Source organism: Chiloscyllium punctatum, chromosome 6 (assembly GCF_047496795.1).
Source record: "Chiloscyllium punctatum isolate Juve2018m chromosome 6, sChiPun1.3, whole genome shotgun sequence".
NCBI lineage: Eukaryota > Metazoa > Chordata > Chondrichthyes > Orectolobiformes > Hemiscylliidae > Chiloscyllium > Chiloscyllium punctatum.
Genome location: NC_092744.1, coordinates 23,503,142 through 23,527,542, shown reverse-complemented (window position 1 = coordinate 23,527,542; position 24,401 = coordinate 23,503,142). Strand labels below are relative to the sequence as shown.

Sequence of the window (24,401 nt, the reverse complement as noted above, 5' to 3'; positions counted from 1 at the left end):
AGGACACATTGAAAAACCTTAAGCAGGGGCTGCGCTCCATGACTATGTATATGTTGGGTGATCCGTGTTCAGATTAGGAGTCTTGGAGAAGGGGAATTGAAGACAGAGAGTAATATGATGATGTCTTTTGGAATAAGCATAGCAATGGTCGGCAATCTCACTATCCAGCTTTCTGGTGAAGCTCAGTATAAGCTTCAGGAACAGCAACTAATTGTTGCAAGAGGATTTCTCACCACAGCTCATTATGGTGTGAGATTCATTGGTAGATTTACTGTTATGATCCACTTTCATGGTGGCAATCTACAGGGTCTGCTTGGTTTAGTGTAGTAGAGAAAATCACCTGGCATTCTAACAAGAAGAGGCTCTTACCTTAAGCAGATCTAGTTTATTGTATAATAGCAACATTTCTTTTCAACTCCTTTTCTTTCATTTGCACCATCTCTACTTCCAATGTCCCTGGAAGACTAACTCCTCTTACAATCTGTTGTATGCAGACATTCCTTTTATTCTTGTCCCACCCAGTTCTTGCTCGAAACTATTCTGACGAAAGCTCGTCAATCTGCTTCTCTTTCCACAGACACTGCTGGACCTGAACATTTTCAGCATTTTTTGGTTTTATTTCAGATTTCCCAGCATCCCACAGCCTTCTGCCCTGTTTGATCTGATCAAACAAATTTGTTTGTTGCTGTTGTGGAAGCTTGTGCTGGGGGCATGGAGCCTGCTATTTTCTCTCCATTACAGAAGTGTGTCGCATAAGTTGTAAACTACATATTGACTTCCTGAAGACATGAATGTTACTGCATCAATTAACTCTTGCAATGATACCAACAGTAACTTTGAGCTGTACGGGTTTGTGGTATGAATATAGGCGGAACAGTGTTGTTTTGGTTGTAAGATGAAAAGTAAAAAAAGATTTTCTTAAGGAAACCTTTCTGCCTTATTCATGATATTGATCTTACACAGACAAGAAAAAGTGATGTTCAGTCAGGGCTTCAAAGCACGATCTTCAGTACTTGTTAAGTTGGAGATACAAATTCCAGGCTAGATTCTGCAGTCAGTAGCCCAATGATAGTGCTCTCTACTGACATCAAAGACTGATTAGATTCCCTACAGTATGGCAACAGGCCATTTGGCCCAACAAGTCTACACCGACCCTCCGAAGAGTAACCCACCCAGACCCGTTCCCCTACCCGATATTTACCTCTGACTAATGCACCTAACACTATGGGCAATATCGCAAGGCCAATTCACCTGACCTGCACATCTGATGATTGCTGTTATATGGATTTCATGTTTTCAAACATTAATTTGACTCTGTTGCCAAGTTAAGGAGATCACCAGACATGCAACAACAGCGATGTCATTAACTAGCATAAGCAGCAAACGCACTGAGATATTCACACAGACAGCAAATCAGGCAGTTGATTATCCTTCTTGCAACTTTTTCAGGAAATTAAGATTCGGATGACACAAGAGAAACAGAAATAAGCAAACTTATAAAGAAATTTTAAGTCAATTAATTAGTATAAATGGTTAAAAAAAAATTGACTTTAGATGAGATTTGATTTCACACGTAAAAGCATACCCCTTTATTTTTCTGAATTTTTGATTGTGGGATGAAATGGAAAAAAATAACACTTTTATAGCAAAGGATTAAAGAAGGAATTGTTACACTTTTCAAATTCAAGTTACTGAAACTCATTTGAAGTTGTGTTTACACAGCAACTTTGTTCAGCAGTAGGGGTAGTTGTTTATGGACGACATCAGAGCATGTGTATATAATGAAATTCTGTACATGTCTGTCAGCGTGTGTGTTTGGGGGAGGTGATGTAGTTAGAGGGGGCTAGAGTTCAACTACAAGGGCTATATGTCAACAATTCATTGATATTTACCAGTGGTTTAAATCCAATTTATTTTGTAATATATATTCATTCCTGTTAAGTGCAGAAACTTGGTCTGTTTTCTATTAGCCCATGTCTGACCAGTAAACTGCGGGCTTTTTAAAAAAACTTGTATGACAAATTTGGGAATAGCAGGGCTTTACATCCAACGTGCAATTCCAATGAGGTGTCACACTAGGCCAGAGAGGTTATTCATCAATAGTTATCACCTGGTACATTGTTAAAAACCTAGTTACACTTCAGCAACAAGATGTAACTTTGCCATTTTACAGAAAGGAAAGGCTCTTCAGTTCAGAGATTTCTGAAAAATGCTGTCTGCAGAAATGTCACCAGCACAGTGTATGGATGGTTAAAGAACCACTGACAGCAAGTTCTGGATTTTTGCATTTAATTTCAAGCACAGATGCTATTGAGTTGCTGTCAATTTCATAGAATTTAGCCAATGTGAATATTGATGGTTTAAACATTATTACAACGTCACATTTCTGCTCAAATTATATCGAGACAATGATGGTCTGACACAATGGTGACCCACACAGTGTCCTCTGCTAGCTGAGAAATTATACAGAGTTGAAAAGTGTGGTGCTGGAAAAGGACAGCCAGTCAGGCAGCATCTGAGGTGCAGGAGAGTCAACGTTTCGAGCGTGAGCTCTTCATCAGGAATGAGGGGTGGCCCAAGAGGCTGAGAGATAAATAGGAGGGGGGTGGGGCTGGGGGGTGGGTGGGGAGGAAGGTAGCTGGGAATGCGATAAGTTGGATGAAAATGAGGCGGTGCTGGTGATCAGTCAGAGAGGAAGGTGGAGCAGATAGTTGGAAAGGGAGATGGATTGGTCGGACAGTTCAAGAGGGCAGTGCCAAGTTAGAGGGTTGGATCCGGGATAAGGTAGGGGCAGGGGAAATGAGGAAACTGGTGAAATCCACACTAATCCCATGTGGTTGGAGGGTCCCAAGGCGGAAGAGGAGGCCAAGGATTTGCATGTCCTTGGTGGAGTGGGAGGGGAGCTATTCCAGCACCACACTTTTCGACTCTGATCTCAAGCATCTGCAGTCACTTTCTCCTGAGAAATTACACAGCTCAGTAATTGCACGACCTAGTATCATGTGAAACCTCTCAACAAGTTCTCTCCGACCATTCTTTTGTTGATGACTTGTTCTGCTACCGATTTCTTTCAAAACTGATAAACAAGTTAAACCAGCTTCCAACACATTCCCACCTCCAGATGTGACCAAATGTTTGGGGTTAATATTCCCTGCTTCCATATCACATTGCAACTCCCAGAAATGCTCCCCATTCTATTCAATTCTTTCATGTATACGTTACACAATTTATAGCTCCATTTGTGACCCAACACTCAGGGATCTATGGCTAGCACAAGTCAAATGCAGAGGACTTGCTGCATAAATGTGTGTTTGCATGCCCCTCACTGAACTGATGTACTATTCTGGTGAATCTGTGTTATGTGCTCTTGTCAATAAATCCTCCCCCGGTGTGAAATTATCACTGCAGGACAACTATGGCTAAAGCATCACATCCTGGCTACTAAATTTCAAAACAGAAAAGGTCTTTCTGAATTTTCTCCAAACAGAGTCAAGGCAGTTTTTATGCTATTTAAAGCACAGTTTGAAAAAGGGCATATTTTCCTGGTTGCTGGGTGACCTTTCACCAATCAGGGCAACATCAACAGGGCACAAATAGTTTACATATGTAGCCTCTCATAACTGGCACTGGTTGAGAGTTTATCGCTCTGAAGAGATGTCAATGTCAATATTGTCAACCCGTCATTTGTTTATTATTCAGATGCCAATAGATAGGATGCATACATTCCAGCATTTTTTGCATAATCTTTGTGCAGATTATATTTCATATTTAGAGACAAAAAAATTTAACAAAACCACTACATGTATTTATTCTTAGCACAATCCATTACATTATAAAGCACTCTGTTATAAAATCTGTCATCCAGAACTTTAAATTATTCAAATAAAGACATGGTTATTAAAAACGCTGGCTCCAGACAGATCCTTCAAGTCTGCTAATAGTAGTAGCAGCCAAAGGCAGCAGCAACACAGAACAGGCTGTCCTGAAAACAGACAAATTGTATTAATACAAAATTAAGACATGTTGAACATACAGTCATTATTATGGCTTGAAAGGCTTTGGTCAGTCTGGAGTCAAAAATGCAGGCTAACACTCTCACTTGCACTCATAAGGGACAATGTTACTGAACCAGTAATCCAGAGGGCAGAGTTTCAAATCCTACCAATCTGAAACTGAAATGCCATAACTAATAATGGTGACTGCAAGGTTTGTAGCCCAGGTTGAGGTTTAGGGTGTAGGTTTGCTCGCTGAGCTGTAGGTTTGATATCCAGACATTTCATTACCTGGCTAGGTAACATCATCAGTGGCGACCTGGAATGCGAGTTTTCCTGGACGTCACAGTCGAAAGAACGGACAACAGAGAACTACAAACCTGCGTAAACAGAAAACCAATAAACACTGACCAAATACTTAACTACACCTGCAACCATCCCAACACACACAAACGAAGCTGTATCAGAACACTATTCCAACGAGCCATCACACACTGCAGCACAGATGAACTTCGGAAAACAGAGGAGAACCGCCTATACGACGTATTCAAGATGAACGGATACTCAAAAAATACAGTCCGCAGATTCCTCAAGAACAAACCACGACAAACAGACCAAACACAGCCAGAAACCCGAACTACCTTACCATACATCAAAGAAGTTTCAGAAATGACAGCCAGACTACTAAGACCCCTCGGAATCCTAGTAGCACACAAACCCACCAACACTCTCAAACAAAAACTAACAAACTTAAAAGACCCAGTACAACCCATGGACAAAACCAATGTCATCTACAAAATTCCATGCAAGGACTGCCACAAACACTATGTAGGACAAACAGGAAGAAAGTTAGCCACCAGGATACACGAACACCAGCTAGCCACAAAAAGACATGAACCTCTCTCCCTCGTAGCCCTACACACAGAAGAAATAAAACACCATTTCGACTGCGACAACACATCTATCCTGGGACAGGCTAAGCAAAGACATGCCAGAGAATTCCTAGAGGCCTGGCACTCCAACCACAATGCCATAAACAAACGCATAGATCTAGATAGCATCGATCAACTCCTCAGAAAACGAACAGAAAATGACATCACCACAAACCCCAGGAACCCCATCCAGGAGAAAGATATAAACAGAAAGCAGGAGACAACAGCTTCGCTTCACTTGGAGGTCGCCACTGATGATGTTACCTAGCCAGGTAATGAAACGTCTGGATATCAAACCTACACCCTAAAAGTAAGGGTGACCATTAAACTACCATTAATTTGTCATTAAAAACTTGTCTGGTTCACGAATGCCCTTTACAGAAGAATATCTTCCATCCTTACCCAATCCACCTACAGCAATGTGGTGACTGTTCAATACCTTTCAAACCACTCCAACACCAAACTGCAGCAGAAAGGTTCAAGGTGAAGGCTCCCACCCACCTGGGGACAATTAGGGATGGGCAAATTCTCTCACCCATATCCCATCAAAAAAATTTAAAAAGGGAGTGCTGCCCCCTCAGAGATACCACCTTTGAAATGGGATATTAAACCAACCTCTCAGGAAGTGCAAATCCATGGCCATCATTTCAAAGAATAGCAGCACAGTTCCCAATATTTAACATTCCTACCCACCACTCCCCCCCCCCCCCCCCCCACCCTCTGCCTCCCCCTCCAGCAATGCCCAAGAATGGGTTGTTTGGTTACCATCTCATAATTGTGTAGGATAGTTGACTCTGCACAAATTGACTATCCTATCGCCTATGTTTTGTAGTTCTTTAGGATGCTAAACAGTGGTAAAGGCACTACAAGTCCTTCATTCTTTTCATCTTGGATACGGTCTCTAGTATCTCACCACAATAAGAATTTTAGGTATTGATAACTTCCATCCTCAGCAAAATTAAGGAAGTTTGCACATTTTTTGGGAACGAGATTTCAAGTTTTGTTATTTTGTTGTTCACAGGACGTGGGTTTTTTCTGCATTTAGTGCCTATCCCTCAATGTTCTTGAGAAGGTGGTGGTGAGCTGTCTTCTTGAACAGCTGCAATCCACGTGGGGTAGGTCCACCCACAGCACTGTTAGGGAAAACGTTTCAGGATTTTGCTCCAGCCAGATCAAGAACTAACGTATGTCAATGAGATCTGGGATGATGTGTGAACACAACTATTTGCAGACTATAACATAGTCTTGGATGAAATCAAATTTACACAAGATAGAAATTAGGAAACTGGTCGAGTCCAGAGTTAGCAAAGACATGGATGATTGTTTCAGTAGATGAACTGAGACAGGAGTGAATGTTAGGTAATGTGAAAACTGGCAGTCTAGACGTTGATCCAGATCTGCGGCTGGAAGACTTTATAAGGGCAATGTAGGAACTCAGGGTAGTGAACAACTGGATTCAAATAGTTGATCAGGACAGGGACGATGGCAAGAACTTAAGACAACAACTTTGGTCTTCCCAGAATTTACATGCAGGAAATCTCCAATCACCCAGCACTGTGTGTTAGATAGGCAGTATGAGAAATGTGTACTACTAGAGGTATCAAGAGAGATGGCAGTGAGCTAGAGCTGTGTGCCAACAGCCATCAAGAGTTAAAAGTGGTGGAGAGATGGTGAGGTCAATAAGTAAGAGATGCCAGGGATTGAAGGAGGTTGGGGGAGGGAGGAAAGAGGTTTGCCTCTTTCAGAAATCCAGAAAAGGAGCACAAAATTTAAAAAAAGGACAAGATCAGTCTAAATGCAATACAGTACAGATTTCAAAAAGAGGAAGAGCAAGCATATTATAATGGGATTAGCAACAGAGAAGCTGGATATTGGGCAGCTAAATGGTAACAATGAGACCCATCCATCTGTATCATCACACCCATCAACTAGGAAAACTACACTGCTTTCCCCATTTGATTATGACATTAAGGACTTGAATTGTGTGGTTTGTTTGATTCAGATTGTTCTTGCTCCTCATTTGATTACTCGCAGCTGAGGGGAGGCAACTATCTGAGACCTGCTTCTGGTCATTGTCCAATAACCATTTTGGGAGTGTGCTGACAGGACCTGGGCTCTTGATATGCGGTGGTAGCATCCCTATGTCTGAGCCAGAAGACCTAGGACCTACTTACTCTTAAGATGTGTAACAACATCCCTGAAAAAGATTGTTTAGAAACTATCTGAAAGAGAGACTGGGTTGGTTCCGTTTCCCTCACGCTGAGAAGCCTGACAACATTCACTGGCCACAGTCATATGTCAAGTAATACAGTAATGCTATGGGTACTTAAGCTGTTGTTACATTACTGGGTGAGTAATCTAGACATTTGAACTAATGGCCCAGAGAATGTAAGTTCAAATTCCATGACCTTGGAGATAGATTGATAGTGATTGGTTATTCTTCATCAATAACTTAATTATCATTTGCTCATTAACCACCTGGAATTGTAAAGGTGACTGAGATGAACTGTAGTCTTTTATTCAGTCTGCACTTCCTACACACCCATGTTTGGTCCCCTGCCATAGAGAGAAACATTAACTTTTTTAAAAAATCTGTCGACTAACTAAAGCAAACCAGAGGTGAAACAATTGTTGGTCAAGGTGAAATCCTTACTATAGACATTTCCCCAATGTGCACATTATTGCACTGACGACACTTACATTCATATATACGTCCTGTGCAAAGTTATCTGTGTCAGCATCCCAGAAGCACCGTGCAGCCATTCTAAAGGAAACAAAAAATTGTTTTAATATAGTAACAACCGAAATTTATGTACAGCAACCAAAGCTACAGTTCACCACACACTGAAAGAAGTAGACTCAGATGAAACTTAAAAAAGGATGCATTCAATAGATATTAAGTTGCTGAAGTAAGTGAGAACGAGTCTGAATACAGAAAGTTCAGGAAAGAAGTTGAAACTAAAAAAAACCAAAGGAAGAACTGAAAAGATACCGGCAAAGGGAACTTCAAAGTCATCTACATGCAAACTGTCATACAAGGTGTTGTGAAAGGCCAGGAACCAAAAAGAGAATTTACACACTGAGGCAGATAGCATGGCTGAGGTACAAGGAGGATACATTTGATCAGTCTTTAACAAAGAAGGTGATGCTGTCCAAGTCATAGCGAAGGAGGAGTTAGTCTAGATACCATCCAGGTTAAAAATTGAAGAGAAAGTATCAGAGAGGCTGGCTTTACCTAAAGTCGGAGAGTGTGGTGCCGGAAAAGCACAGCCAGTCAGGCAGCATCCGAGGAGCAGAAGAATCGGCGTTTCGGGCATAAGCCTTTCGTCAGGAATCGAAACGCTAATTCTCCTGTTCCTCGGATGCTGCCTGACTGGCTGTGCTTTTCCAGCACTACACTCTGACTCTGATCTGCAGTCCTCACTGTCTCCTGGTTGATAAGTCACCAGGACAGAATGAGACAATTCTGTTACTGTGGGGATAAAGAGAGAAAATTGCAAAGGCACTGGCCATAATCTTTCAATCCTTAGATACAGGTGGTAACAGAAAATTGGAGAATTGCAAATATTTCATCCTTTACTGGACAGGGATGCAAGGATAAACCCAGTAACTACAAACCAGTTCTGGATACTTCAATCAACTTGTAATAGGCATGTTATGGCACATCTTTGGGGTGAATTGAACACAGATCTTGGCCTAGAGATAGGGACACAACCACTGTGCTACACAAGTCCCCACAGATCTGTTCTAACCTTGATGCTGGAAAAGTTTTCAGAAACAATAATCTAGGGCAGGATTAATAGCCATGTGGACAAATTAGATTAATTGAGGAAAGCTAGCATGGACTTGTTAGGGAAAATTGTGGTTAAATAATTTGACTGAGCTATTAGATAAAGGAACAGTTTAAGGGTTGATGAGGGTGGTACGGTTGATGTGATATATCGTGTTTCCAAAGGCATTTGAGAAAATGACACATAACAAGCTAATCAGCAGAGTCAAGACACATGGTACAAACGGGAAAATGGCAGCATGATTATTAACTTCATTGCATGACAGTAAATTCATTTTGGTCAATGGTCATTTTTCAGGCAGGACAAGAGTTTATAATGGGGCGTGGCAGGACTGGTGTTAGCATTCCCGTTCTTCACTATCCTATATTTATAGCTTACACCTGGATGTACAGGGTACAATTGAGAATTTGCAGAGAACATAAAACTTGGAAGTAACTGTTAGGATACTGACAGACTTGGAAGGAACAGGCTTGAGGAATGGGATGGACACATGGCCAAATAAAACATAATGCAGCATGTATGATACATTTTGATAGGGAGGATGAGAAAAGGTAATAAAGGATACATTCTAAAGGGGACCCAGGAACAGAGAGATCTGGAAGTACAGAGTTTTCAATAAATAACAAATTAGCAAAAGGAATGCGGTTAAATAAAACTTGATACTTAGCTACATGGAGAAATTCTGAAGCAGGTGGTTACAGAGGTAAGATTTAAGGGACATCTTAATGGAGGAGAGATTTATTACACTGAGAACACTTACTTTCTTGCAGAAATCAACAACTGGGGAATTACCATTAAGACACCCGATACACCACTTATTCATTTACATGAACCAACAATGAAGAGCATTTACCGATTTTTCAATCGTTAATCCCAGCCAACATCAACCTCTGCCAGGAACTGTTCAATCAGCCCTCATCTCTCCTCATGACATTGTTGGATAAACAAAATTGAAGCTCATTCAGGATTTCATTTATTCTTTCACAAGACGTGGGTATCACTGGTAAAGCCAACATTTATCTCCCATCCCTGACTTCCCTTGAACTGAGTGACTTGGTTAGCCATTTCAGACAGCCATTAGGAGTCAATCACATTGTTTTGGGTCTGGAGTCACAGGCCTGCCAGACCAGATAGGGATGGCAGAATTCCTCCCAGACAGGATATTTGTGAGCCAGGTGGATTTACTACAATCAATGAGCTCGTCATGGTCACCATGATTGAGATTAGCTTTCACTTCTGTATTATTTAGCGAGTTTTTGAGAAGATTTGTAGCTCAGCTTGAGGTTCTGGATCTAAGTTTGCTCATTCAGTTGGAAGGTTCGTCTTCAAAACGGTATATAAAACCAGGTACTTTTCCAAATTAGTCTAATCTTATGGTCAGCTCCAGCCTTCACCCAGATCTCTTCACTTAACTCTGTCAATATAACTTTTTATTCTCCTTGCAAGCTTTTCTGTCTTCACTTTAAAAGTTTCTAAGCTACTCTCACAGTAGCATGTATCACATTACAAATGTTTTTTCCCCACAAACATTTTCCTTATTGCTATATTAGGACAGGTTTTAAACCAGAATGACTAGTTCTTGGTGCTACAGTGTATCCACGATTTTGGCTGATAAATACATTAAGAATGTTGTGCATGACCTCAACGCAGAATGTGAAATATGCATGGAAATTTACTAAAGAGAAATAACTCATCTCTGACCTTGCTCTTAAAAGTAACTGATGAGAAATTGTTCTTAACCAGACAAACCAGTTACTTGGATAGGTCTTCAAGGATATTAAAAGAATTATTTGAAACAACATTTTTCAACTGCATTAGCTTTAGCTAAAAGAATCACATTCGTGCTTGAGTTGGTGAGCTGTGGGTCGAGGGAGTCCTGCATTGCAATGCCAGATGTGCTGCCTTTCAGAAGCTCCATGTATCATTTCTGGTGGATTTAAAACATCCCATGGTATGTTAAGGAGGAGAGCAGTAAGAGTTCTCCCATTCATCTTGGGATGATTTTTATCCCTCAGCTAACATCAATGAACCAAAATTTTGTGATGATTATCATACCACTGTTTCTGAAATCTTGCTGTGTGTAAATTGATAGCTGTGTTTCCTATGACAAACAGAGTCTACACTTCAAAGCATTCCATTGGCTGTCCTGAGACTTGAATAGCAGTATGTAAAAGTACATTTTCCCTATTTTTGTAGGGAACAGCCAGAAAACTGATACCCAACATTGTAGAGGGAGGATAGATTGCGGAAGGCCTTTAAAAACAGAAATTGCATGAAACACTCCGTAGAAGAGCAAATTTGCAATGCTGGTTAAAACTAAACTGCTACAGCAAATACTATCTGCTGTAAAAAGCCAGTTGCAGTCATGGTAACTGTGAAGCTGCTGAATTATCATTAAAAAAATCTGCTGAATGGAAGACCTTTAGAGAAGGAACTATGGTGTCCTTATTCACTCTAGGTGACTCCAGTCTCGTTTGAGTGTGGCTGACTCTTAGCTACCCTCTGAAATGACCTAGCAAGCCACCTTAATTTACATTACAGTCTTTGACTTACATATTGTTTTCACGAATCTCACCAAAGCAATCAAGCTGAACAGAAATTGTCAATTTAAACTGCTCGAGGAAATTGGCTGCCTGTCAAAGCTGTTCATTGTGATCACATTTCTATGGCAACATGATGAATAAGGCAAACTATGATGGAGCAACACTGGAGCTCTGAGATCCATAATGGAATAAAGTAGGGTAGTGTTCAGGTCCCAGTATTCTTTGGCATATTCTTCTGATGGCTGCTGTACTATGTTTTCCACAGAGGTCATGCACTTGCATACCAGAACTGAAAAAAAAAACTTGCCAGTCTGGCTTACCTGGGATCAAAAACAAAGGCACACCAAGATCCATCATGATAATACTACACTAGCATACCACACTAATGAACACCTTTAATGCTAAGTAACACTAGTAAAGAGTTTGCTTTGACCATCAGCATCAGGAAGACAGATGTCACAGTCTAGGATACTGCCACCCATCATTGAGAATGTGATTCTCAAGCTAATTGATAATTTCACATATCTAGGTTCTGTAATCACCAGTTATCTGTCACTTGACGCTGAAATTAATACATGTATTGCAATAGCTGCTGCTATAACGGCCAAGCTGTTTAAGAGAGTGTTGACTGGTAGCAACCTACCTGAGAAAACAAACAGCAACACAGTTGGTTTATGTAGATAAATCATTGATGGTTGGAGATCATATTCGGTAAGTGGTTAATCAGGTAAACAGGCAAGTGCAGTTTAGTAGTTTAGAAAAACTGCAAAACAAAAGTCAATGATTTTACTCTGATTTTACTTCAGAGTAAAAGAAGAAAAGAAATGGCATACAGAATTCTGGGCTTAATAAAGAGAGGCACAGAGTACAAAAGGTCCTGAAAATCACAGGGAAAATCCTGCTATGTGTTCTGTTAGTGGATATTAGGGGCAGTGAGATCATTAGAAGGAACTAAAACTAGCCAGCAAAAAGTAAAGTCACCACAGTCTTACCAAACCATTGGGTTGTTCCCTCATTAGAGAAAGAGGACTGGTGGTAGTTTAACCATGTCTTAGGCAAAGGAAGAGATTGAGAAGGATAATCCTTCATGGCAACCTGAGCGAGTGTCGGAATTAAACCCATACTGTTGGCATTGGGCCTCATTGCAAACCAGCTGTCCAACCAATTCAGCTAACCAACGAGCCAGCTTTCAACTGTTGTGGTTACTCCTGCCCATGCCCCTAGAGATCTTTGCTGCAAATCATACTAATGGCAGGTTTTCATTGAACAGCCTCACTGGCAAGGTCAAAGAACACCAGTCCAAAGAAAGAGCACCTTGTGATAATGATCGAAATGTAATACCAAGTATCATTGGGCCAAGTTTAAAGCAAATCAGGATAAATAAATAACATACTTCACTCCTTCACCTCGCTGCTCTCCAATAACGACCTGAACCACCAGCTTGTAACGCTCAAATGCGCATTCTGCAGAAATAGAACACAAAATGAGAAACATTTTGCTTTTGAATACAAGTTTCTAAAGCAAAGCTAATGGCTATCATACATAATAAATTTAAGATTCACAGGACATTGGTGGAGCACTGTGTAAGTTTGCCTTGGAGTGAATGCAACAGATTCATTAGATTGTCACCTGAAACATTATATGACTAGGAAGGGTTCAGATGGATATGGGCCAAGTGCTGGCAAATTAGGTTCGGATATCTGGTCAGCATGGACGAGTTGGACTGGAGGGTCTGTTTCTGTGCTGTACATCTCTATGACTCTATTAATGTCCTACGAGGAGGTATTGAGAAAATCAGGCGAGGAGATATTGATAAGAACTCTCTTAAGTTATGGAGTCATAGACATGTACAGCATGGAAACAGATCCTTCGGTCCAACTCGTCCATGCCAATCAGATATTCCAACCCAATCTAGTCCCACCTGCCAGCACCCAGCCCATATCCCTCCAAACCCTTCCTATTCATATAATGTTTCAGGTGCCTCTTAAATGTTGCAATTGTACCAGCCTCCACCAAATCCTCTGGCAGCTCATTCCATACACATACCACTCTCTGCATGAAAACGTTGTCCCTTAGGTCTCTTTTATATCTTTCCCCTCTCACACTAAACTTATGCCCTCTAGTTCTGCACTGCCCCACCCCAATAGACTTTGACGATTTATCCTATCCATGCCCCTCATGATTTTATAAACCTCTGTAAGGTCACCCCTCAACTTCCAACGCTCTATGGAAAACAGCCCCACCCTATTCAACCTCTCCCTACAGCTCAAATCCTCCAACACTGGCAACATCCTTGTAAATCTTTTTAGGACCCTTTCAAGTTTCACAACATCCTTCCGATAGGATGGAGACCAGATGTGCACATAATATTCCGAATGTGGCCTAACGAAGTTCAGAGAATGAGAGGTGACTTCATTGAAAGATGCAAGATTCTTAAGGGGATTGGCAGGGTAGCTTAATGTGGTCAGTGAATGCAGAAAGAGGGGCTCATGGTCTTAGGATAAGGTGTCAGCTAACTTAAAGCAAATCGAGAAATCTCTTCTTTACTCATGAGGTTGTAAGTCTTTGGAATTCTCCATTCCACAGAATTGTATAAGCTCAGTCATTGACTGTAATTAAGATTGAGAATGATTGGAAACTGAGGCAGCAAGGGATACTGGGATGACTGTAGTGATCCCTATCATGCAGAAAGAGACCATTTGGCCCATCGAATCGCCAGAGAGCATCCCACCTACACCTAGCCTACCACCCTTGTCCCCATAACCCTGTATTTACCCATGACTAATCCACCTAACCAGCACATCCCTCGACTGCAGGAGGAACTCGAGCACCTTGCAGAAACCACACAGTCTTACAAAGAATATGCAAACTCCAGACAGACAGCCAGCCAAAGCTGGAAGCTAACCCAGGTCCCTAGCACTGAGGGCGGCATGGTGGCACAGTGGTTAGCACTGCTGCCTCACAGCGCCTGGGTACAATTCCCGCCTCAGGCGACTGACTGTGTGGAGTTTGCACGTTCTCTGCGTGGGTTTCCTCCGGGTGCTCCGGGTTCCTCCCACAGTCCAAAGATGTGCAGGTCAGGTGAATTGGCCATACTAAATTGCCCGTAGTGTTAGGTTAAGGGGTAAATGTAGGGGTATGGGTGGGTTGCGCTTCGGCGGGTCGGTGTGGACTTGTTGGGCCGAAGGGCCTGTTTCCACACTGTAAGTAATCTAATCTAATCTAAAGAGAGGTGCAGGCTCAAGGAGCCATAGCATCAAATTCTTATACAACATAAGAGGAGAAATTGGCCATCTAAAGCCTTGGGTCTTCACCACATTATATCCTTTATGAACTTTGATTAAATTTCCAAATAATAATATTAAAATTGAACTTTCTTAAGCATCTTCACACAGTAAGACCTTCCTAGAGGAGGGGAAGAAGTGTGGGCAATGAAGGGAAGGATGAGACAAACAAAAGGAAGCAGGAAAATGAGTGAAATATGTGGAATCAATGAATAGGAGAAGATGGCATTGGGGCATCTAAGGAGACTGCTCTACAGGGTTGGAAACCTTTGGCATCATGTTAAAGAGGGAGCAGAAGGCAAATAATGGCTAGAGGTTTAAGCAGTAAAAAAGTGCAGGAAAGGCAGTGTATTGGAATGAAGCAACCGAGGAATATGAAAGAGAAGGAAGGAAGAATATGTTGAATTTATTGAGCACTTTTCACAACCACTGGACAACTTAAAGCACTTTGGAGCCAATGAAACCCTTTTGGAAGTGTGTACGAGCTCAGATGTAATGTACGGGAGCATAGGAGTCAAGTACAACAAGGTCTGACAATAGCCAGACAATCTGGGTATTCTCTGTGATGTTGACTGAGGGCCAAATATTACCTCGAACTTTGGGCACAATTCACTGCTCTTCTTTGAAATATTGTCATTGGATCTTATACATTCGGTCAACCAGGCAGGTGGGGCTTCAGTTTAACATCTTAGTCAAACGTCAGCACTGTCTGACTAACACAGCACTGAGCCTTAATCCTTGTGCTCTAGCTTTGGAATGGATCTTGAACTTAGAATCACAGGCAGGTATGATGCCCACTGAGTCAAGATGACAAGACATTTTCAATCAGGCTGCCAGAATAGAAGGTGTGGCATGGGTGGGGCAAAGGCAGTTTGAGATTATGTGCAGAGAAGGACAGTTCATTTGAGAAATTAAAAGGTAATATGATAAATAGATTCAGGAGCAATGGAGGAGGGGCAAAACAAACAAGTGATGGGGAGCGAACAGGTGCGAGGATGCAGAATCAGTGAATGGTGAAACTGTCTCACCTCGAGATTTTTTATTTAGGATGTGGGGGGGGGAACAGGGCTATTGGCCATGTCACTCAGGTCCTGGAGGTCCATAAGGGATGGCTTTTATTTTGACAGCAACAAGCAGGGAAGCACAATAGTATTTCAAAGTGTTGGGTGAAAATAATAGCCAGATATTTGAATCGAATTCAGAAACCCTATTTCTGACCTCGATCCAAGTAAAAGTTGTCAACTTATCTTCCGATGTCTTCTGCACTAGAGATACCTGGACAAGGCTCTCCTGATGCAGGAATTCCCAAATCTAGCAGCAAAAGAAATCAGTGTAGAAACCACACCCCCATATGCAGAAGCAAGACTGCTGAGATTTCAAAGTGTAGCAGCACAGCCAGATATTTTGTTAGGTCCTGCGAAAGGGTATGTATGTAAGGTAAGTGTGGGGTTAGGGTGGCAGTTGAGGGGGTAAGGCACTATGTGAGTGAGGTTGGTAGCATGCCAGGTGTCAGACAGGTATGATATTAGGGCGCCTGGTAAGTGGATGAGTGCTTAGAGTAGGAAATGTGTTGCTGGAAAAGCGCAGCAGGTCAGGCAGCATCCAAGGTGTAGGAGAATTGACGTTTCAGGCATAAGCCATTCTTCAGGAATGAAGAAGGGCTCATGCCCGAAACGTCGATTCTCCTGCTCCTTGGATGCTGCCTGACCTGCTGTGCTTTTACAGCAATATATGTTCAGCTCTGATCTCCAGCATCTGCAGTCCTCACTTTCTCCTCGAGTGCTTAGAGTAGGTTGGATGTCAGGGGAAGTCAGGTCCAACCTTTGGAAGAGGGTGTCGGGTTCTGGGTGGGTTGGGTGGAGTCAGCGCATCAGGGAGGAGCGAGGTTATTGGCACCTATGGGTTGAGTAGGTCATTTAGGGGGTAGCCCCGGTGGGTTGGGGTACTGTCAGACACCCGGCACAGTTATAGGGGATTTGAGGAAGTATAGCTGAGGTGTGGAGAGGTCAGTGATAAGTCAGAATATTGATTTAATTTCTACTCAGGAGCCAAAGCAAATGTCTAATCCTCAAACCTTTCTTGGATAGCTATTAATCTCTAATGAGTTGGAACTCTCTGAATTCTCCAGCTTTAAGTTGGAGGGTTCCAAAAACAGAAAATTCAACTTCCCGGGCAATTCCCATTGAGTTATGTGTATTGAAGATAGTGCATGATTACAACGTGCAATTCCAGTCTGAGGTGCTCCCTTGACTCTCCAAATGTCAGAATGTCCGGCCAAAGTGTGCAACGATATATAGCCACACAAATCAAGATAGAAATGATTGTCAATAGACAATCGGCATGGCTCAAATACTTCTGCTAGAGGATGGGCTTATCCAAGCAAGGGTGCCTCATATACATAAAGAAAGGCCACTTTCCTGAAAATAGATGCTTGAAAACTATGTTTTACAGCCCTCCTCTAATTCTGGTCTCTTCCACATCCTCAAATTTACTTTCTCAGCATCCATAGTTTTCTTCTGTCTAAGCCCCAAGTTTTGGATTTTCCTCCTTAATGCTCTCTTTGGAAATACCATGAGGTGTTTTACCAAGTTGCAAGTGCTATATAAGTGCATATAAATATCCAAAAGCTGTTTATTTCCAGTGGATAGAGTTGTTCTAAGCAATATGAATTACAATTTTGAAGTCCCAACTCACCCTAATTGTACCTTGTAAAGTTAGCTTAAGTATGGACACAATGGGACACCAACATACAATTAGGAGAAAGTGAGGACTGCAGATCAGAGTCAGAGAGTGTGGTGCTGGAAAAGTACAGCCCATCAGGCAGCATCCGAGGAGCAGGAGAATCGAGCATGAGCTCTTCATCAGCTTATACTCGAAACGTTGACTCTCCTGTTCCTCGGATGCTGCCTGACCAGCTGCGCTTTTCCAACACCACACTCTTCAACTACAAACATACAGTACCTTTTACTTGAGTCTTTATAGCCTCTGCAATCTTCCTAGTCATGAAAGGAACTTCCTCTGGATTATAAGCCTTGTTTGATAACTCTTCCTTCAGCACATTATTGATCTTCCCTTTGACAACAGCTGTCTTGAACCTAATTACAATTATGTTAGCAATTAGTACATTCAGCCAACAGCTTTAACAGTTAATGTGCACTTGGTGTAAGCCTTATTACACCATAGCTAGAACCGTTTTATACAACAAAAGACCAATATATAGTGAATCAGGCAACAGCTTTTTTTTGATTTTGCAATTACTTGCCCATCTCCCCTGAAAATGTTAGGTACAGAATTTCTTTGTCCACATTAACAGGAGTTTGGTATCAACATTTTAGACTAACATTTATTGTCCATTCCTAATTGCCCTCTAGAAGGTGCTTCTGAACTGCCTTCTTGAACTGCTGCAGTCCACATGGTGTTGAGACTCCCACAGTACTGTTAGGAATGACCAGTGAGAAAGGAACACGAATGCACTTTCCTTCCAAGTCAAGATGCTGACAGACTTGGAGAGGAAAGTGCAAGTGGTGGTGCTCCCATGCATCTGCTGCTGTTGTCCTTTTAGATAGTTGAGGTTACAGGTTCGGAAGGTGCTGTTGTGGAATCCTCTGAGTGACAATCGTGCATCTTGCAAGTGACATACACTGCTACCACTTTACATCAATGGTAAAGAAAGCAAATGTTTTAGGTGGTTAATGGTGCACCAAACAAGTGGGTTATTTTGTGCTCAATGGTGTCAAGGTTGATTCCGAGTCATAGAGCTTTACAACACTGAAAGAGGCCCCTTTACAAAGAGGCAAAGCTTCTTTCCATTCACCCTATGTCCCTCATAATTTTGTACTCCTCAATCAGGGTTCCCCTCAGCTTTCTGTTCTGAGGAAAACAACCCCAATCTATCTAGTCTCTCTACACAGCTGAAATCCTCCAGCCAAGGCCACATCAGAGTATTGTTGATGTTGCACTCATCCAGGCAAGTTATAATACTTATTGGTATTGGTATTATAACAAAAATAAGGGGCAAACTGGTTAAGATTTAAACTATAACCCAGAATTAGAAGTATAGCCTATTTAATCTCAAACAAACATGCTCACACATACACAAGAGACGATGTTAACCAAAAAAGGAAAAACATCCTTACTGACCAATGGTCAGGACACCACCAGCTAGGGTTTGACGAATTCTTACAATTTCATGTTAACAAACTCAAAACGGTTGGCAGCTTCGGAGGTTGATCAAGCAAAACGTTCAGTTTGCCTGAAAATCAAGCTGGATCTAAATGTTCAGAAATGGTCACAATCCAGTCTTTTAACGTTGTGGAAGGTAATCAAAACACTGAGGTGTAGAATATATTGGACACCCACATTTCAAACAGGAGAGAGAGGGAGAGGTTTGCTGCCTGGCACTGATTCTTCTGACCACCAGATGTTAAAATCAGAGGAGACAGGAATTAAAATAAAGAAGCCTCTGTTTCTCTCCTTTAGGTTACTCTCCCTCTCTCTCCCTCCCCCCCCTCTCCCTCCCCCCCCTCTCCCTCCCCCCTTCCCCCCTTCTCCCTCCCCCCCCTCTCCCTCCCCCCTTCCCCCCTTCCTCCCTCCCCCCTTCCCCCCTTCCTCCCTCCCCCCTTCCCCCCTTCCTCCCTCCCCCCTTCCCCCCTTCCTCCCTTCCTCCTTCCCTCTCCCTTCTCCCTCCTCCCTCCTCCCTCCTCCTCCTCCTCCTCCTCCTCCACAAGTCTCCCTCTTCCTGCGGGGGTGCACAGTATTCCCCCTTTCCCCTCCCCACCCACCGACCCCGACCCCGTACCTGTGCTGAAAAGCCGGCCTGATGCTATAGGTGTTCTCCGACATCTCACCGCAGGGCCGGTCGCCCCAGCAACAGGCACTTCCGTCCCGCCACAGCCGGTCCCCGTGCACTTCCGCCCCGGTTGCTGTCCTTCCCCTCCCCCCTCGCTCCGATAGGAACATTTCCCTTCTGCTTAGTTCCGGGGTTCAGTTGGTCTCACCACCACCCCTTCCCACAGGCTGACTGCTCCCTGTCAATCATCTCTGCTGCCCCTGCAACCTCAAAATAAAAACAATCCCTATCTCCTCAGGTGGAGGGATGCTTTTCATCACATTAAAATGTCACAATCCAGAATACAGAGGGCTTCAAATCATATGGGAGCATAGAAGGTCAATATCAGAAAAATGCTCCACACAATACCAAGCAAAAATATCTGGAAGACATGATTTGGAGATGCTGGTGTTGGACTGGGGTGTACAAAGTTAAAAATCACACAACACCAGGTTGTAGTTCAACAGGTTTAATTGGAAGCACTAGCTTTCAGAATGCCACTCCTTCATCAGGTGTTTTTTTTAATCTAGAAGACAAGAATGAGAATACCTAGATGTAAAGGGATTAGTAAAAGCAGCAAATGTGATGTAACAGAATCAATGTTTTTATCCAAAACTTATATTTTCTCAAAGCAAATGACAAAGCTAGTTAACATCGAAACTATAATCTAGAATTCAAACCATATTCCTGTCAATCCCAGACACACTGGCCTAGCACCCAGTTTTGGGTAATGATATCCTATCGGTACTGAGATCACTAGAGGTGTTTGTAGTACTCAAATTGTGGCCTAACATGATGATTTACACAGTTCCAGCATCAACTCCCTGCTCTTATATTCATATTTTATTGTGTATTTCTTTGCTTTGCTTGACTTCTTTAAATACTTCACCTCACACTTCTCCAGACTGAATTCCGTTTGCTAGTCGTCTATCCCCCAACCAGTGATATCTTCCTCAAGTCTCCAGCTATGTCCCCTCCCCAAACCCCGTCCCACCTATGAAATTTGCTGCCAATTTTTATCTCCTGCAAACTTCATGATTATGCCTCCTACAATTCAGTTCAATCATTAACCCTGTACCATAAAAACTAGGGGACTTGAATCGAGTCCTGTGCACACAGTTCCAGTCACCCATACCTGTCAGTAACTTTTGAACATTACCAAGGTTGACTGACTGACCTGTAATTGTTCAGTCTGTCACTCCTCCATTTTTTAAGCATAGGTACAGTGTTAGCAATTCTCCAATCTTCCAGCACCACACTTGCAGCCAGGGAAGATTGGAAAATGAGTATATCTGTGATTTCACCTCTGGCTTCTATTTATAGCCTGGGGTAGATTTCTTTGGGCCCTGGGAATTTATTCACTTTTAAGGACACTAATTCCATTAATACTTCCTCTTGCCTAATACTATGATCCCAAATGATTGTAATACTGGACAAGTCAGATCCCGGAGTGAAACCTCGCTTGATAGGTCATAAATTTTACTTCTGCAATCTTGGTACCAAAGTGGTCAGTCGCTGAACATTTTCACATGAAGCTGCCAACGTACTTTTAACTGAAGAATTTCAAAGTTTATTGCACCCAACAGGATCAGAAAACAATCACTATATTACACAATATAATAATTATTTGCAAGCGTCTTGTTATAAATATTTGTTATGACACAAAGACACGCAAATCAAATCAGCCTCTTTATCCCTGTATTTTCAACACATTAAATTTTAAAACATTCAATAACCTCAAAATTAGTCCCAGTGGTCCCTTGAGATATTGTATTCTAGGGCCCTTCACTAACACACTCATAAGCACTTTATGTCTATTCATTCATAACTGCTTTACTAACCCACTCACAAGTGAACACTGTGTTCCCATTTCATCATTAATAATTCCCTAGTTTAACACAGTTCCATTCGTTCATAAAACTGTGGTTCTGCAGTATATTTTACTATCATAGGACAGACCAAATTTAAAATAACACTTTCAAACCCATTACTGCATTTTCACACCTTATCAGCCTTTGCGACATCTGAATAAGTGTAGCATACAGAACAATATCATCCCCGCCATCATGTCTCCACGAAACATTATATTATTAATCATCCCTTACCAACCACCTTCCGGACCTGAATACATTATAGAACACCAAGCAGTTTCCCCAAATAGTATGTACTGGTTAAATATATTTTAACTGGGCCATTATCCCTTTAGGAAACTGGCAAAACAATGCTTATTTGAAATTGTATGAATGAATGAAACTCACACCGGCAAATTGTAAACAAATCTCATAACCCAGCTGCAGTAATCAGTTTAATATTGTTACAAAGTCGAAAGCATATATATTAACTTTAAAATAGAGAGTGTTTTATCAAAATATTGAAGTATACTTAAAGTGCAGACTCTGCTGCTTGATGACATTTGTGCCAGATCGCAATGCAGCATCTCATTCCCCCATGAAGAGGTCAGTGATACAGCCTGGGCACAAGGCTTTGCCAATATAGCTGACTTCCCCCATTCTCACCATAATAGATTAGGTACACATGTTGTCTTCTGAATGTCAACGCATAGCTTGTTCATCAAAAAAAAGGGTTCCATTCAATCAAACTGTAAGTAATCTGTGATCATCATATCACATCTTACAACTCTGTGCCACTTATCCGGAATGGCGACAGTCTTGAGAAATCCCAAGTCCCTGCTTCGGTTCAAGGGCTGGATACCTGCTGGGAGATGAGGGCTGGATACCAGCTGAGAGACGAGGGCTGGATACCTGCTGGGGGACGAGGGCTGGATACCTGGTGGGGGACGAGGGCTGGATACCTGCTGGGGGACGAGGGCTGGATACCTGCTGGGGAATGAAGGCTGGATACCTGCTGGGGGATAAGGGCTGGATACCTGTCAGGGAAAGAGGGCTGGATGCCTGCTGGAAGACGAGGGCTGGACACCTGCTTGGAGAAGAGGGCTGGATACCTGCTGGAAGACAAGGGCTGAATACCTGCTGGGAGAAAAGACCTGGATACCTGCTAGGAGACGAGGGCTGGATACCTGCTGGGAGACGAGAGTTGGATACCTGCTGGGGGATGAGGGCTGGATACCTGCTGGGGGATGAGGGCTGGATACCTGCTGGGAGACGAGGGCCGAATACCTGCTGGGGGATGAGGGTTGGATACCTGCAGAGGGATGAGGGCTGCATACCTGCTGGGAGACGAGGGCCGAATACCTGCTGGGGGATGAGAGCTGGGTACCTGCAGAGGGATGAGGGCTGGATACCTGCTGGGAGACAAGGGCTGGATACCTGCTGGGAGACGAGGGCTGGATACCTGCTGGGAGACGAGGGCTGGATACCTGCTGGGAGACGAGAGCTGGATACCTGCTGTTGGACGAGGGCTGGATACCTGCTGGGAGACAAGAGCTGGATACATGCTGGTGGATGAGGGACAGATACCTGCTGGGAGATGAGGGCTGGATACCTGCTGAGAGACGAGGGCTGGATACCTGCTGGGAGATGAGGGCCGGATACTTGCTGGGGGACGAGGGCTGGATACCTGCTGAGGGACGAGAGCTGGAAACCTGCTGGGATACGAGTGTCGGATACCTGCTGGGGGACTAGGGCTGGATACCTGCTGAGGGACAAGGGCTGGATACCTGCTGGGAGACGAGTGCTGGATACCTGCTGAGGGACGAGGGCTTGATACCTACTGGGGGATGAGGGCTGGATACCTGCTGAGGGACGAGGGCTGGATACCTGCTGGGAGATGAGGGCTGGATACCTGCTGGGGGATGAGAGCTGGATAACTGCTGGATACCTGCTGAAGGACAAGGGCTGGATACTTGCTGGGGGACGAGGGCTGGATACCTGCTGGGGGACGAGGGTTGGATACCTGCTAGGAGATGAGGGCCAGATACTTGCTGGGGGACGAGGGCTGGATACCTGCTGAGGGACGAGGGCTGGATACCTGCTGAGGGACAAGAGCTGGAAACCTGCTGGGATACGAGTGCTGGATACCTGCTGAGGGACGAGGGCTTGATACCTGCTGGGGGATGAGGGCTGGATACCTGCTGAGGGACAAGAGCTGGAAACCTGCTGGGAGACAAGTGCTGGATACCTGCTGAGGGACGAGGGCTTGATACCTGCTGGGGGATGAGGGCTGGATACCTATTGAGGGACAAGGGCTGAATAACTTGGGAAACGAGGGCTGGATACCTGCTATGGGACAAGGGCTGGATACCTGCTGGGGGACAAGGGGCAGATACCTGCTGGGGGATGAGGGATGGATACTTGCTGTGGGATGACGGCTGGATACCTGCTGGGGGACGAGGGCTGGATACCTGCTGAGGGATGAAGGCTGAATACCTGCTGGGAGACAAGAGCTGGATACCTGCTGAGGGATGTGGGCTGGGTACCTGCTGTGGACGAGGGCATGATACCTGCTGAGGGACGAGGGCTGGATACCTGCTGGGGGACAAAGGCTGGATACTTGCTGGGAGACGAGGGCTGGATACCTGCTGAGGGACAAGGGCTGGATACCTGCTGGGGGATGAGGGCTGGATACCTGTTGGGAGACGAGGGCTGGATACTTGCTGGGAGATGAGGGCTGGATACCTTCTGGGAGACCAGTGCTGGATACCTGCTTCTGGACAAGGGCTGGATACCTCCTGAGGGACGGGGGCTGGATACCTGCTTGGGGTTGAAGGCTGGATACCTGTTGGGAGATCAGGGCCAGATACCTGCTGGGGGACGAGGGCTGGATACTGCTGGGGGATGAGGTCTGGATACCTGCTGGGAGACGAGGGCTGGATATCTGCTGGTGGACGAGGGCTGGATACCTGCTGGTGGATGAGGGCTGGATACCTGCTGAGGGTCGAGGGCTGGGTACCTGCTGGGAGACGAGGGCTGGATACCTGCTGGTGGACGAGGGCTGGATACCTGCTGGGGGATGAGGGCTGGATACCTGCTGGGGGATGAGAGCTGCGTCTGTAATGATGGCTGATGGCTACATTCTACAACCCCCCCAATGAAGGTCAAGCACAGGTACAAT

At 43.7% G+C, this 24,401-nt stretch overlaps 1 protein-coding gene across 1 annotated transcript; it reads right to left on the bottom strand.

Annotated features, from left to right (window-relative positions):
* Nucleotides 1-3,669: 3,669 nt before the first annotated feature.
* dynlt2b (dynein light chain Tctex-type 2B) lies at nucleotides 3,670-19,453 on the bottom strand. Its single transcript, XM_072572139.1, has 5 exons — nucleotides 19,341-19,453; nucleotides 17,504-17,637; nucleotides 12,652-12,721; nucleotides 7,625-7,688; nucleotides 3,670-3,982 (listed from the first exon to the last, which is right to left on the bottom strand). The coding sequence occupies exons 1-5, from the start codon at nucleotides 19,382-19,384 to the stop codon at nucleotides 3,935-3,937; spliced, it is 360 nt and encodes a 119-aa protein (XP_072428240.1). The 5' UTR covers nucleotides 19,385-19,453; the 3' UTR covers nucleotides 3,670-3,934.
* Nucleotides 19,454-24,401: the final 4,948 nt, after the last annotated feature.

What these genes read in the sequence shown, in the direction of transcription:
- dynlt2b (XM_072572139.1), bottom strand. Translation starts at nt 19,384, where the DNA reads ATGTCGGAGAACACCTATAGCATCAGGCCGGCTTTTCAGCACAG. An exon ending in AGGCCGGCTTTTCAGCACAG is followed by an intron (nt 17,638 to 19,340) that starts GTACGGGGTCGG and finishes AATTGTAATTAG; the next exon opens with GTTCAAGACAGCTGTTGTCA. An exon ending in CAGCGAGGTGAAGGAGTGAA is followed by an intron (nt 7,689 to 12,651) that starts GTATGTTATTTA and finishes TGTTTCCTTTAG; the next exon opens with AATGGCTGCACGGTGCTTCT.